Source organism: Procambarus clarkii, chromosome 23 (genome assembly GCF_040958095.1).
Source record: "Procambarus clarkii isolate CNS0578487 chromosome 23, FALCON_Pclarkii_2.0, whole genome shotgun sequence".
In the NCBI taxonomy this organism is placed as follows: Eukaryota; Metazoa; Arthropoda; class Malacostraca; order Decapoda; family Cambaridae; genus Procambarus; species Procambarus clarkii.
The window spans coordinates 33,051,645-33,067,795 of NC_091172.1; the positions used below are offsets into that span (position 1 = coordinate 33,051,645).

Genomic DNA, 16,151 nt, shown 5'->3' on the forward strand with positions numbered 1-16,151 from the left:
AACCCTACAACTGACTGCCCCTGATCATCACACAACATATGTAAACACGACCAAGCCACCTTAATGTTCAACTCGCCAAGTGTCTGCCTATAGCTGGATAGAGGGGGGGGGGGAGTCTGCAGCTGTCAGGCAGCGTCACCCCCGTCCGACCGACAGCCTGTCTTGGCTGTTGTCCTCCTCTGCTCTACTGCCTGGTCTATCTGTTAATGCCCTCGAATCGATAGCTCTCCGAGTATATATTGGGAAACCTAGTAGCTAACTCCGCCCACAAGTAGATAGCCTCAGGCACTCTACCAAGCCACTCCTTAAACGTCGGCATGTTTGAAGGCTACCAGGCTCCAATTATAAGATTAGCAGAAGCAAGGTGAAATTCGCATGATCTGACCTCAGGTCACTTGAGGTCATTAACGCTTAGAGGTGTGAGACTCAGGCCGACAACTTGGCGCCTTCTCAAATCCCTGTCTGTGACTCCTGAATCTCTATGTATTAAATAAAACTAAACCAAACACTTTTACAGTGTTACACTTACAGGGCACTCAGGAAAGGTGACCCAAAGCACATGCAGCCCGAGTACCTATGAATATTACTTCCAGTTGCATGCCACCGTAAGAGCAGTACTGAACACCAAGAACATCACAGCAAGAGAATTCGGAGCTGGAGCCACCCGACCGTGCCACAACCACATCAGCCTTAGAACTAATGTTTGGATCGCCGGCACAGTGGGTCTGGGGCTCCCCCTTCCCCCTCCCGGGGAGGGTGGAGCTATACAGACAGGCGGCGCGGTTTGTGTGACATCATGCTTGATTGCTCGTTTTCATTTGGGAAGTTCTGTCCACTCGTTTAGCTATTTTCGTTGTTTTAACAAGAATAGGGGTTTGTTTTGAAGTGCTTACCTTTCTGGGTGCCTGGCTCTGTCGTTGGCAGTTACAGAATGCTACAAACCATATGTGCATTTCTATAGGCCATTGCTCCTCATGCTTCTCTGAGGGAGCCAGGTTCTAGCTCGTGGTCCCCGGTAGGCCTAGAACTCCATCCACACTGATCATGCCAAAGGTTAGAGATATATGCATATCAGCCTGGATAGCTCTGGGAAGACAAAGGGGCTGCCCCGAGATAAGATTTTTAGCAATGCTCCAACATAGATTAAATAGTTTCAGTGAAATATAAAAACTCATATTAAGTTGCTCAATATACTAATACAAATTGGACAGATTTTCCAAAAACGTTTTGGTTTGTGAAGAAAAATTTTGAGGAAGTAGAAATACAACAAGCAATGACTAATATTGACAGTACACTGGCTAATATTATATATCCATAGTATACTGGGTAATATTATTTATTCAAAGTACACTGGCTAACATTATGTATCCTCAGTACACTGGCTAATATTGTGTATCCTCAGTACACTGGCTAACATTATGTATCCTCAGTACACTGGCTAATATTGTGTATCCTCAGAACACTGGCTAATATGTTGTATCCTCAGAACACTGGCTAATATTGTGTATCCTCAGTACACTGGCTAATATTGTGTATCCTCAGAACACTGGCTAATATTGTGTATCCTCAGAACACTGGCTAATATTGTGTATCCTCAGTACACTGGCTAATATTGTGTATCCTCAGAACACTGGCTAATATTGTGTATCCTCAGAACACTGGCTAATATTGTGTATCCTCAGTACACTGGCTAATATTGTGTATCCTCAGAACACTGGCTAATATTGTGTATCCTCAGAACACTGGCTAATATTGTGTATCCTCAGAACACTGGCTAATATTGTGTATCCTCAGTACACTGGCTAATATTGTGTATCCTCAGAACACTGGCTAATATTGTGTATCCTCAGAACACTGGCTAATATTGTGTATCCTCAGAACACTGGCTAATATTGTGTATCCTCAGAACACTGGCTAATATGTTGTATCCTCAGTACACTGGCTAATATGTTGTACCCTCAGAACACTGGCTAATATTGTGTATCCTCAGAACACTGGCTAATATTGTGTATCCTCAGTACACTGGCTAATATGTTGTATCCTCAGTACACTGGCTAATATTGCGTATCCTCAGTACACTGCCTAATATTGTGTATCCTCAGTACACTGCCTAATATTGTGTATCCTTAGTACACTGGCTAATATTGTGTATCCTCAGTACACTGGCTAATATGTTGTATCCTCAGTACACTGGCTAATATTGTGTATCCTCAGAACACTGGCTAATATGTTGTATCCTCAGTACACTGGCTAATATTGTGTATCCTCAGAACACTGGCTAATATTGTGTATCCTCAGTACACTGGCTAATATTGTGTATCCTCAGAACACTGGCTAATATGTTGTATCCTCAGTACACTGGCTAATATTGTGTATCCTCAGAACACTGGCTAATATAATACATCCCTGGCATACTAGCTAATACACTACAACACTCCATCCAGGGTACATCAGCTAATATACACAGGTCTATGAGAAGGTCATCAAAATAAGACATGAGAGAAATGGGTGGATTTATTTTCCTTGACTGTCCAAAAACCTTTGATGTCATTCCACTTCAACCCAAGCACTTCCTTTAACTTTCATTGACTATTCAATGATTTACAGGATCAATGTGCACCCCCGTCCCTATGGTTTCTGTCTAGGCCTACTGGTTGGTAGTCTGGTCAACAAGGCTGTTCGATGTAGCTGCAAACAGCCTGACATACGAGTCACAGCCTATTTGATAAAGTATCCTTTGAAGGTATTTATCAAGTTCTCTTTTGAACACTGTGGGAGGTCAGCAGTCATACCCCTTATGTGTCTAAGGAAAGTGTTAAGAAGTCTTGGGCCTTTGATGTTTATAGAGTTTTCTCTCAGCTTATCAATTACACCTCTGCTTTTCAACAAGGCTATTTTACACATCCTGCCATGGCTCCTGATCTCAAGTGATTTTTGTTATTTTTGCATGTAAATTTGGAACCAGTACCTCTAATATTTTTCAAGTGCAAATTATTGTGTATCCTTCCTACCTGTATTCTAGGGAACACAGCCTTAAGAGATTTTATGCAATCTCAATAATTTAGATGATTTCAAGAGGATTCCAGTAGTAAAAGATCTTTGCATGCTCTCCAGGTTAGTAATTTCTCCAGCTCTGAGTGGGGCTGTTAGTGTGCAAGAGTATTCCACTCTTGAGAGCACTAATGTCATAAAAAGTATCATTGGTATGGCATCTCTTGTTTGAAAGGTTCCTGTTACCCAACCTGTCATTCTTCCTTGCACTTGTAACAGGTACTTTATTGAGTTCTTTCAAAGTATGGTTTTCTGACTTGATTACTCCCAAATCTTTTACACTGCTCTTTCTTTCAATATTGTGGTTTGACTGCATTTTATGTGGTTTCCATTTTGATATTTTAGTTTTCTCCATAATGCAGTAGCCTGAACTTATCCTCATTAAACATCACATTATTTTCTGTGTTCCATTGAAAGACCTGATTAACATCAGACTGGAGGTTTGCAGTGTCCTCCATATTATCTACTCTGTCTTGAAAATCCTAGTGTCATCTGCAAAGGAACATACAGTACTATAATCTTATTGCAAACCTCATTTTTTATATACAGTGTATTTCTTTTTGTGCTTCACAAGGTGCATATTCTCATCAGGGTCCTGTGTGTTCCAGTACTGTACCAGTCAGATGTAGGTCGTGTAAATTTTATTGAAAGAGCCTTTCCATACGTTTTTAAATCCATTCTTATGTTTGTCAGCTATCTATATTGCCCGAAACGCTATGCGTGCTAGTGGCTTTACAAGAATGTTAATTCAACTTATTTTCTATATTCTCTGTTAACCCCCAATGTAACTCCTTGTATATAAATAAATAAACAAATAAATAAATAAATAAATAAATAAATAAATATGCTGCTGAAATTATTTTGTTTGTGTGTGCTTCCAGTGTCAATGCTGGTAAAGACTTCTCGATTCCCACTCTTTCGAATCTACATTGCATTGTATACGTTGAGATTGAACTCTTGTAGCCATTTATCTGCCTACTCCTGTAGTTTGGAGATGGTCTTGGTTTATAATTTTATGTTACAAATTATCAAAGGAATAAGGTCTGAAAGAACAGACCACTGATTTAAAATGACCCTACAAAAAATTGTCAAATGATTAAAAATTTAACATGAACTTAATATTCAATTTAAAAAGAGCAAAAATTATCTATAAGAATGAAATTTTATTATACCCTGTAGATTAAGAACAACAAAGCCCTAGAAGTGAGCCTTCATGAACACTGCTTGCTGCATCTATCCTGACATCACCTAGCTGATGCTAGCTGCATCCATCCTGACATCACCTAGCTGACAATGTCATTCTGTTTTATATCTGTTAGATACTCTATTATCTAGTTAAGTGTGTTACCAGTTATGCAAGCTTGCTTCCCCATTTTATATTGAAGCCTTTTGTGGAAAAGAGTATCATATGGTTTTTTACAGTCTTGGAAAATTAAATCTACCAGACATGTAGCATAAAATTGTACATGCACTACTGACTAACCTGTCAGAATTATTTTGTTGTCCTCTTGACGGAGACCTGTCCAAGACAGAAAAACATGCAGTGTTGTGAAGAGCATCGAGTTGACTTTCATTAACGGGCGTGTCCGTTCACTGAACATGCCTGGGGCATCCATTACACCGTCATTATCAGCAATCATGCTCTATAAATCAGATAAAAAAACCCAGCGTTGAATGTAATGAAATGCCATTTTGTGTGAACCCTGAAGGCTCCCTGGAGCTATTCGGGCTAATGTGTTTTTATATTAGACTGGGGCTAATGTGTTTTTATATCAGACTGGGACACTAGCTATGGAGTTCGGACCTACCAGGGACTATGAGCCAGAACCTGGTCCTTTCAGAGAGGTTTCAGGGAGCAATGGCCCCTAGAAAACATCCCATGGTTGGGGGTTTTCCTTATCAACCATGGACCGGGGTTAGGCACCCAGAAAGGTGTCAAACAAAACAAACCCCACATGGTAAGAAACTAATAACAAAAACCGAACAGAGAGGTTAAACTCTCCTCAATCCCAGCCCTCCCCTTCCCGAGAGAGGGGAGGGGGGGCCCCCTGGACCTCACTGCGCCGGCTGCATAGCACCCCAGTTCGGAAGCTAAGCTTCAACCAATGTGAAAAAAATGCCGACCGGTAGGAGGGAGGGTTGCCAGGGAGCATCTGGGGTTCACCCAGAAAATGGGGTTTCATTACATTCAACGCTGGTTTTCTGAGGGGAGCCCCACCGTCTCCCTGGAGCTACATACCCAAAGAGAAGGAAAAAGAGGGACTTACCCGGGAGGCAGTCGCCACAAACTCCTCAAAGTGAAGTTGAGACAACCGGCTGCAACCAGCGACCCAAAGCAACACAAGAACGTCCAGGAGCAGGTACGTTCACCAAATAACGAGCGGCCAGGACGCCTGTTCAACCTCCAAAATTCCCACGCCCGAATATTAGCCCAAAACATGTTACCAAACACAAAAGCCAAAGCTGCAAACTTCTGAACGTCATGGGCGCGAGCATAGACCACAGGCTGGATAGACTTAAGAATTACCCTCGGCCTACTACACGGAAGAAGCTCATGCGCTTCCTAGGGATAGCGTCATATTATCATAAATTTTACAGGAACTTTAGTTCAGTGGCTACACCTCTCATAAACCTCACCAGCCCTAAGCAGAAATATGTCTGGACAAATTCTCAATCTATTGCATTCAACCAATTAAAGGCTTTACTCTGTACTAATCCCATTCTCGCCTCGCCAGATGTAACGAAACCCTTCGTCCTCAATGTCGATGAGGATGAATCATTATTAATTATTATTTTCTGTAAAATTAAAGTAAATTTTGTTTAAGTTTTGTTATATTAAATATTTTAAGGTCTTTATTCTCTTGTTTTTACCTGCAATTCGTACACTGTAGAGGACAAAGCAGCTTTATTTTAATTTATTTTCTCTTTTTTTTAATGTGAGACTGGCATTACACCTGCCAAAATAGTTACTGCTCTATTCCAGATCACATCACAGTGTTTATCAGACAGCTGCACAGTACCTTGCGCCTCTGCCAACGACGATACTACCTCCTACCCAAGGTCAAACAGGAGCAAGAACCCCAGCTAAACCCCAAGGGCGAGCAATCACTGAGCAGCAACAGAACCACGAGGAGGTAGTCTCCTGAAACGTCTTATGGAAGTTAACCCTAAACTGCAAGGGCAGTACTTACAGGGCACCTAGGAAAGGTGGCCCTAGGTGCATGTTGCACCAGTACTCATGGCTCGCACACCACCAACACAGAACAACAATACTGCTCTGCAGCACTTTTCAAAAGGATGGAGCCAGAGTCGATCAACCACCACAAATACAACAGCTGTGAACTGGGATTGGGTAGCCAGAGTGTGAGGTCTGGGATCCCTAGTCCCCCTCCCCCTCAGGGAGTGAGGAGTTGCGCAGGCAGCAGTGCAGTGGCTGTGGTGATGTCATGCTTGTTTGCTTGTTTTCGATTGGGGAGTTCTCCTTGCTCGTTCGGCTTTCAGTTTGCAATTTTTAACCAGCTGTAGTTTGTTTTGGGATTCCCACCATTCTGGGTGCCTGACCTGGTAGATGGCAGACATAGACTGCTTCCAATACATGAGGGGTATCTTTAGGCCATTGCTCCTCGTGCCTCTCTTGAGAGGTGGCCAGGTTCTGGCTCTGGTCCCCGGTAGACTTAGAACTCCATCGATTGACTGTTGCCACGGTCTAATATATACACATCACCCCAGTATAGCTCCGGGAACACGAAGGGGCTCTCCACAGAAAAATTGCCTAACTCCAGGATATCTATTCACTGCTAGGTGAACAGAGGCATCAGGTAAAAGGAAACATTGCTGAAATGCTTGTCTTGCCATGAATATTGAACCTGGTACATTTCAGGATCAGTGACCTAACTGCACTGATCAACTTAAATAACCTAAGTACAGTAGAACAAATACAAAAATACAAAAATGAATAATTGTAGTGCCTACCTGAAAGAAACCACTAATTGTTTCTAGGTGAACACAGACTGGCTTGAGAAACCGAAGAGCACGTTGAGCAACCTCACCAGGTGTGAAGAGGTCAAGGTGAGAGTAACCAATACCTTAAATAATATAAAAATCAAAATGCATTATTAGCAAAAATTTTAATCTGTTAAACTCACTTTTTTCCTGATCAGTCCTGCTTGAACCTACTCATTCACATTCCCCTTCCCGGTTCCACTACACTGAAATGTAAAAAACCAGCATTGAATATAATGAAACGCCATTTTCTGGGTGAGTCCCAAAGGCTCCCTGGAGCTATCCAGGCTGAATGGATATGAAAGCACTCCCCCCCCCTCAGGGCTTGGAGTGCTGTGCGGATGATCGGCTCGGCAGTAAAGTGTGATGTTTGCTTGTTTCCTTGTGATTGTAGGGAGTTTCTACCTCTCTGTTCGTTTTTTTGTTTTAGTTTTTACCATGTGGGGTTTGTTTTGTCATGCCTACGTTTCTGGGTGCCTGACCCCGGTCGATGGCAGATAAAGAAAACCCCAACCACAAGGGGGTTTTCCAGGGTCATTGCTCCCTGAAACCTCTCTGAAGGGGCCAGGTTCTGGCGCTGGTCCCTGGTAGGTCTGAATGCCTTAGGTAATATTCCGGTCTAATATAACATACATTAGCCCGATAAGCTCCAGGGAGCCTCCGGGGCTCACCCAGAAAATGGCGTTTTATTACATTCCACGCTGGTTTTCTGGACGAGTCCTGGAGGCTCCCCGGCATCCCTCCCTTCCTCCGGTCGGCGGTGTTTTTCGCGTATTTTGACATCCAGCCTAAGAACTGCCAGTCAAATAGCCGGCGCGGAGGGTCTGAGGTTCCCCCTTCCCCCTCCCGGGGAAAGGAGGGGGAGGGGGTGCGCAGACAGTGGCGTGGCGACGTGATGACGTCATACTAGTTTTCTATTTTTGTTTGGGGAGTTGTGTCCACTCATTCGGCTTTTGGAAGCAATCATTTCACCAGAATAGGGGTTTGTTTTGGGGCGCATGCCTTTCTGGGTGCCTATCCTGGTCAATGGCAGACATAAAATGCTCCCAACCACAGGGGGGGGTTTCTATAGGCTCCTCGTGCCTCTCTGAGGGGGCCAGGTTCTGGCTCGTGGTCCCCGGTAGGCAAGCACTCCATGCACGTTGACTGATGCCAGAAAGTTATACATATCCAGTCAGCCTGGATAGCTCCGGGAAGCCGTAGGGGCTTTCCCCAGAAATATGAGTATAGTAAGCATCTGCATATGATTGTATATACAGAATTCACGGAAAATAAGAGACCTAGTTCACAATGAAGTGATTTTTTTGATCAACATTCATCTGATTAAAGTTAACAGACTGGAAGTGGGTATCTAATTTTACCATTGAGTGCTTATTGTGCTCAAACTGTATATCTTTATTTTGCTGTTTAAATGTAAAGGTATTTTTTCTACTTCACGTCAAGTCCCTAGATCTGTCACCCGAGTTACAAACTTTCTGGCGTTTCACTTCTCTTGGAGTATTCGCCATTATGGTCTGTATGACCATATGAGCCTGGTTGTGATGATTTGGTTTGCAGAACAAGTAGGAGAGGGAAAGATGAGTGTTTAGTACTCTCTTCTGCACATGACTTACCATTTCTTTCCAGTGTGTGGCATGGTTATGTCTCCTCCTCCACCTCTTCTGTCCTCAGAGAAATTCTGGCCCTAGATTAATCAGCCTCTTGAATAGCAGCTCTCTTTATCCTCTGTGGCATATTGGGGTTAGTTTTATGCCACTGTTAAGTCTCACTCTCCATTTTTTAATTTAATTTACCTAGACTGGGCTTGATATGGCAAATCTTCCTTAATTAAAGAAGCATTCTTGGCTGCTCAGAAATAAGGTTTTGAGAGTACACTTCATGAAAAGCTTGCTGAAAAGGCCATGCAGTCATCACTCTTGTGTTCGCCCTTTTGTCCCAATTTCTCCAGAGCATGTTTAAGGAGCACTGGGATAAAACGGGTGAATGAACCAGGCACCTCTGTTTGCAGTTGATGCTGACGATAGTGGTAATGGGTTGTAACCAGGGGGGTAAAGTAACTGTTGGATAGTTTGTGTGATTAGCAGAGCAATGTTTCACAGCCATTGAGGACTAAATTAAGAATTCTATACTTATGGTTTGGCAGGATAACTTTCCATATCTTCAGGTGGTTCCTAGGATTAACACTCCATCTTTCTACTTGGCCAGTAATTTCTTCTGTGAGCATTTTCTGTGCAATAACACCATGGTCACAATTGTTGACAGCTTATATATGTAGTTGGAATATGCAGTGAACAACCACTGCATATTCCAACTTTGGTCTCACAAAGGTCATGAACAATTTTTTAATATTTCCCCATCCATGTGCAGTATTTAAAAGCAAATCTGAAATTAGAAAGTGTAGCATATGCTCCTCGCACAATGTTCTTTATGTGGTCCTCAGGTGACAGCTTTCTATCTGGAACTGCCCCTTAGATCTCTGTCTTTATCTGAATTTTTTATAGCTTTTTCACATAATTTGTAGGTTGTGTGTGACCTACTTTCTTCTATTTCACATTCCATAATATGGCATTTATTCACATTAGGTTCCATTTTTCATCATGCTCCATACACTTATTCTGTCTAGGTCTTTTTGAGGGGGGCATGACAATCGTCTACGTTTCTTATATTCCCTAGTACCTGTATCTTAGCATCATCAGCAAACATGATCTTATAATTCTGTATTACTTCTGATAGATTGTTTATGTAGACAATGAACATTACTGGTACAAGAACTGAATCCTGTGGTACCCCACTCGTGACATTTCTCCAGTCTGATTACTGCCCACTTTTTTTCTGTCGGAAAATTTGTCATCCATATTAGAAGCCTCCCTGCCACTCCTCTAGTATGTGGCCAACCACTTGGGCTGGACGGTTGAGCGACGGTCTCACTTTATACAGGTCGGCGTTCATTCCCTGACTGTCCAAGTGGTTGGGCACCATTCTTTTCCCTCATCCCATCCCAAATCCTTATCCAGACCCCTTCCAAGTGCTATATAGTCATAATGGCTTGGTGCTTTTCCCCGATAATTCCCTCCCTCCCTGCATCCAGTATGTTCCAGTTTTCAGAACAATCTCTTATGTGGGACTGTCGAAAGCCTGTTCTAGGTCCAGAAGGTACAGTCTTTGATGTACAGGAAAAGACTGAGTGAGCTTATCTCAGAAACTTAAGAAAATAGAAGTAGTGATTTGTCTTGGTTGTGAAATAACAAACTACAGTAATGACCAAACCTTCAATATTTAAGTGCCTAGATTAATGACGAGAGTCAACATCAGAGAGGAATTACTACAGGGTACATCAAATTTTCCTACAAATTTTGCCTGTCATACTGTAGTGTCACTAGGACTCTTTCAATTGATAAATGGCTTCTAGTGTTTTTAAATGTTAATAACTTGTAAGTTAGCAGTCTTCATGTTTTGGCATCATCCTATTAATTTATTTGCTACATAATCTATAATCTAATGTATCCTTTTTCATCCTATACAGGTACAACTGCAATAAATATCATTAAGCAAATCTTTTTCCTAGAAAGCCGTTCTGTTGGACAAAATTTATTAAAATATATCATATATATCAAACCTGTTGATAACCAAACCACACACCAGAAGCTGGAGAAACGACGACGCTTTGGTCCGTCCCGGACCAATATCAAGTCGATATACGACTTTATAATCGTCCAGGACGGATTGAAACGTTGTTTCTCCACCTTCTGATGTGTGGTTTGGTCATCATATTTTCAGCCACGTTATTGTGGCTCATCGTCTGCATCAAACTTGTTGCATATGGTCCTATACTAAAAGAAATATTTATATATATTTTCCAATTGCATGCATATAGCATTAGATTACTTAAATTACTCACTTTTATCTGGGCCATGGCCAAGTACTGATGCTCGCTTATGCCCAGCTCCAAACACATGCATCAGCTTGAAGTTTAGATCAGTAAGCAGAAATTCAGCTTCTGATAATGATAACTGACTTTGAGTCTGAAACCATGAAATTCAATTAATAATTCATCACTGTTTGTTTATACTCAGTTCTGTCTGTTCACTTCGTACATACAGTATTATTCACATCTGATATTATATTTCTCAACTGCACAGTAAACCTAAAGGGGGTCTTTCTACACTTACCTTATCAACATTTATAAACCTATATTCCATTAACCATTTTAAGCTGACCCCTCACATTTGAATATAAACAATTATGCTAATAAAATGAACACATATGAATCTGTGAAAACATGCATTTTTTCTGAATAAAAAGTAAGTAGTTTTAAATAAAATATAATATCAAATTAATGATATTTACACAACTCACGTGCATCTCGGTGTCCAAAGATAGCTTTCTGAAGAGAAGACAAAACACATCCAGGTGAAGCTCTCTGAAGAATGGCCGTAGAGAAATCATGTCTACTGTGGATGGCACCTTCGTCAGGGGGATGAAGAAAGTATTAAATTTGAAACAAGATACATGTATACCAACTTCAGAGATTTGCAACTAGATTAGAACAAGAATTGAGAAGGCTCAGCTATGAGGACAAGTTGAGGGAATTCAGCCTCACAATCTTAGAGAAAAGAAACACAGGGGGCAGGGGAATGAGCATGATCACTAAATGCAAGATCCTGAGAGTCTAAATGTGAATAAAAATGAAGAAATTCTTTTTTCTAAAAAGTGTTATGGATTGGAAAGCTAGTGAATTGATAAATAAAAACAGAGCAACAAAATCATTACAGGAAGCGGAAGTAAAGGACAAAAAAAACGGAACATGTTCCTGAAAATTGTACATACAGTACCAACATAGATGGTGTGAGAAAAATACTGGATCCATCATTCTGCATTACACATACAGTAATGCAGAAGTGTTAACTGTGTGACTCTCTCTGAGAAGCAAGCCATATGTTACTTACAAAGTACAGTATATGCAATACAAAGTCAACATCAATATTCAACATCATTAAAATTTGAACTGACTTCCAAAGTATCTGAATCCTTTTCCTGAGGTTGCACTAGCGTGGGCTGAGGGGTAGGCTGTGTGGTAGGCTGAGAAGTTGGCTGGGTTCCTAGTTGTGTTACTTCTGTATTACTCTCTTTCCCCTTATTTTTCTTCTTCCTGAAAAAAAAGGCCAAGCATTGAACATCATGATACTGTATATCCTTTTCTGGTGGGCTGCTCAGTAGCTTTCCATAGTTGCCAAGCATTGGGGAACTTTCCACTGAGGTTGCCATTAACTGTACCATGCATCTCGGACCTAACCTACTGGAAACCAGGACCTCTATGGCTCTCTATGAGGCAAGAGAAACTTTCAGATCAAAGATCAATACAAAACCAAGAAGAAACCCAGCAGAAAGTAAAAGCTCATTAAAAATAACTGCTTGAAGGAAATTAATAACCCTTGAGGAAAACACATCAAACAATTATTGTCTACCTTTTGGCAACCTTCATTAGTAATAGTCCAAACTCTGCATGCAGCAGTGAGAAGGTTGCCAGAAACAATTAGTTTACTTTGAAGGTTTGTCTTTAGCTTTCTCTTACTGTGATCAGGATCAGCCATCTTTGCTATGTTTGCTTATGAGACTGCAGCTCAGCCTAGTTCAGAATAATAGCACATTAATATTTACGTAATTGCTAACACGTTCCAATAACACGTTCCAATAACGGAAATCTAGAACTGCTGTTGCTACGAGATTAGGCTCCAGCTCCAACTCATAGAGCTCCAAGTTTTCATTATCTTGCCTTTATTATCTTGCTCCATTTAAGGCCTGGTTGGAAGTTATGAGGAAATGGGGAAAGAAAGAGGAGGAATATATGCTATCATTTCTGATAGGGAGAGGAGTTTAGGTCCTCTGGATTCACTTCTATCTCATTAGGAGAAAAGGTAAATTTTATATTCTGCTCTGTTCAGTGGTGGGTCCATCTTAATCTCTGAAGGATGATGGATTTTGTCTGTGGCAAAGTTTGAGGAACTGGTTTGATGTATGTTTTATTCTCTTTAAGATACGGAGTTCTAAGTAAAAGGGCATTTTTCTACACTTGGTAGAGTAACATTCTCTCACACAGCTTGTCATTGATGTTTCATCATTTTCCACATCAGGTTCCAGTGGCCCTGCCTGTTATGGAGGTTGTGAGCCAAACTAATTAAAATTTCTAATGTCTAGACTCCATATTTTCTCAGATTAGGCACATTCATTTCAAAGTGAAGCTAACACATTTTTCACTAAATAGTTGCAATGATTGTTTAATAACAATGAAGTATGTAATAAAATGACTTCCATGGTTAATCTTTCTACTGTGACATATAAAGATTTATTTACTTTTAGCAAGATATCTGACAGAATCACTGCTTATTTAACATACAACTTTTGTAGCTTTCTGAATACAGTGGAGCCTTGGTTGATGAATGCCCCTCCTTACAAATTTTTTGGTGTACGAGCTCAATTTCTATTGTAAAATTTCACTCGGTATACGAGCTTTGCCTCGCTTGGCGTTTGTTGATGCACGTATGGGTCAACCGAGCGCGTGGTTCCTGGTGGCACAGGCGAGGCATGCCACCAGGAACCCGGTCCCTACCGGGTTCTACCAGTGGTCGTATACCAATGACTCTAGCCTAGTGACGATCGCGCTTGAATTCTTTGTTAAAAATTTAATTGTTTTGTGCTTTTGTGGTTTCTGAACCTAAAAGTAATTATTATATAGCACACCATGGGCTCCTGCCTCTCTCCTCACCGTCTTCCATACACCATCAAGAGTCCTCATTAAAGGTAAGATATGCTTGTACATACTATAGTACAAAATATAATTAGTAGTATGTATAAAATGTATTTTTAAGTTAATATTTTTGGAGGCGTGGAACGGATTAATTCAATTTACATTTTTCTTATGGGGAAATTGATTTGGGTTTCCAAATTTTCCCTTTAAGAACTGTCCCTGGGAATGGATTAAATTTGAAAACGAAGGTACCACTGTATTTGCCCGAAACGCATTGCGTAATAGTGGCTTTAGGCATTGTATGTACTAGATCTATCTATATATCAATCCATTAATGTAACATCACTTGTATGTATATACCTTACCTGAATAAACATCTGAATCTGAATCTGAATCTGAATCTGTATATGATTATCAAGAAAATTTACTATCCAGTATATTCCTAACATTATTTCAGAAATTATCATCTTATGTAAACTTATACAGTCTAAAATCTGTCACAGACTCATACGATAATGTACGAGATGACCCTTGACAAGTCGCTGGCTTCCTGTCCTCATCGAGACCATTATTGTCAGTGGCCCTCGGGTAAATTCAGGTATAAAATAACTTACCCTTTCCCAGGTGCTGCCTTTCGTCCCTTCTTTCCTTTCTTTGTATTAGCTATTGTGAATGTGGGTAATGCTGCAGATGTGTCTAGATCAAACACTGCCAGAGGTGGTGAGTAGCTGGGACACTTGGGTAAAAACTGTGATAACATAGTCTGAAGCTCAATCACTTGTTGCACACGTGAAAATACCTGTAAATATACAATGTAATCATATTATCTATACTCAAATTCTTTATATAAAGATTTTTTATTATATTGAAAATAACCATTTATAGTTGGAACTTTTATCACCATATTCTCTTATGCCACATTTACCAATCTTAATTTCTATAATAAAATCCCTCAATCCTGGTTGCATGCTCAGATGTTCCTGGGCTTTGTGCTTTGCCACGAGGGCTTTGCCCTGCAACCAGACAATTTTGACCTGCTGCCAAGCAACTTTGTCCTGGTGCTGGTATCCTCGCTCAGGTGCAGGCCTTTTTGCCTTGGTTCGTATGTTTGATATGCCTCAAACCTTTTACATTTTTGTGCTTAAGCTCAGAATATCAGCCATGTTCTCCTGGGTATTGGGCCCAATAGGTGGCATCCTTGGTCATGTACGTTGTGTGTCATCTTGCTGTTTCCTGGGTTGCGAGTTTGTGGGGCAGTATGAATATACAGTATAGTACTGCTTGATACCTGCTTGATGGGGTTCTGGGAGTTCTTCTACACCCCAAGCCCGGCCCAAGGCCAGGTTTGACTTGTGAGAGTTTGGTCCACTAGGATGTTGCTTGGAGCGGCCTGCAGGCCCACATACCCACCACAGCCCGTTGGTCTGGCACTCCTTGGAGGAAACTATCTAGTTTCCTCTTGAAGATGTAACTGCTCTTTATTTATATATGTATATCTTGCACGTGTGCATATGGCCAAATGGGTTTCTATTATGTTTGACTTGCTGTCTTTACAATGACACCCTACTTCCTGTGGGCCTAGGGGCTTCATGTTGCTCTGAGCTATACACCCTGCCCCACATTGTGTGCTGTGGGCTTTTGGATGTTTTACCATTTCTCCGGGCTACCTACCCTCGTCTTTGGGGGTTAAGACCTTGGCCTTCTGGTCCGGGGCCATTAGGGTGTTTGTCCCAGACCAGTTGTGTTGTATTCCTTGTGCCATATAGACTGTACACACTGTGCCTTCTGGACTGAATGTGTTGCATGACAGTCCCAGTCATTTGTGCAGTGTACCAGGCCTTTAGTCTGAAGACTCCAGGCCACTGGTTTCAGGGTCACAGTCGTGTGCTGATGACTAGGAGATAGTTTCCAGCACTCTGGTCTGGTTGGATAGATTCCCTGGCTGTGGGACTTGGGTTTTCTGTTCCCCGTGCCCAATTTTCTTGAGAGTAAAATTTCAGGACAATTATTTCCATACTTTTTTTGTCCTTAGTATCTGGGATGTGGTCTTGTCCTTTTCGTTGTCTGGGTGCCAGCATCCTACTGTTAGCCATGTTTTGCCCCTAGGTCTGTGTCCTAGCTATCCCAGGTTATCCAGTGATTTATGTTCTGCTTTCCAGCTGTTTTTCTGTCTTTATAGTGTGGGTCTTTTGCTACTTTGGCAACATTTTCTTAGGCACCTTTGTCTACAGTTTCTGTCCGTCTTTAGATTTTTGATAGTCCATCCAGATGTCGGTCTTTTACACTATCTTATATGTTCCTCGACCTCCTGCTACTCTAGTATTCCAGATCTCTTTGCACCTGCCAAGCTCTC

General features: G+C 41.3%; 1 protein-coding gene across 4 annotated transcripts in view; it reads right to left on the bottom strand.

Annotated features, from left to right (window-relative positions):
- Fancd2 overlaps positions 1–16,151 on the bottom strand; it is a 123,248-nt gene that overhangs the window by 26,030 nt on the left and 81,067 nt on the right. For 3 of the 4 annotated variants that reach the window (XM_069330132.1, XM_045751416.2, XM_069330130.1), the window contains 6 exons: positions 14,413–14,597; positions 12,064–12,202; positions 11,401–11,517; positions 10,952–11,075; positions 7,024–7,136; positions 4,535–4,694 (listed from right to left, as the gene is read on the bottom strand). In XM_069330132.1, the coding sequence (XP_069186233.1) occupies positions 4,535–4,694; positions 7,024–7,136; positions 10,952–11,075; positions 11,401–11,517; positions 12,064–12,202; positions 14,413–14,597 (838 nt within the window). The remainder of the gene's footprint in view (positions 1–4,534; positions 4,695–7,023; positions 7,137–10,951; positions 11,076–11,400; positions 11,518–12,063; positions 12,203–14,412; positions 14,598–16,151) is intronic. The other variant, XM_069330131.1, reaches the window with a different exon arrangement.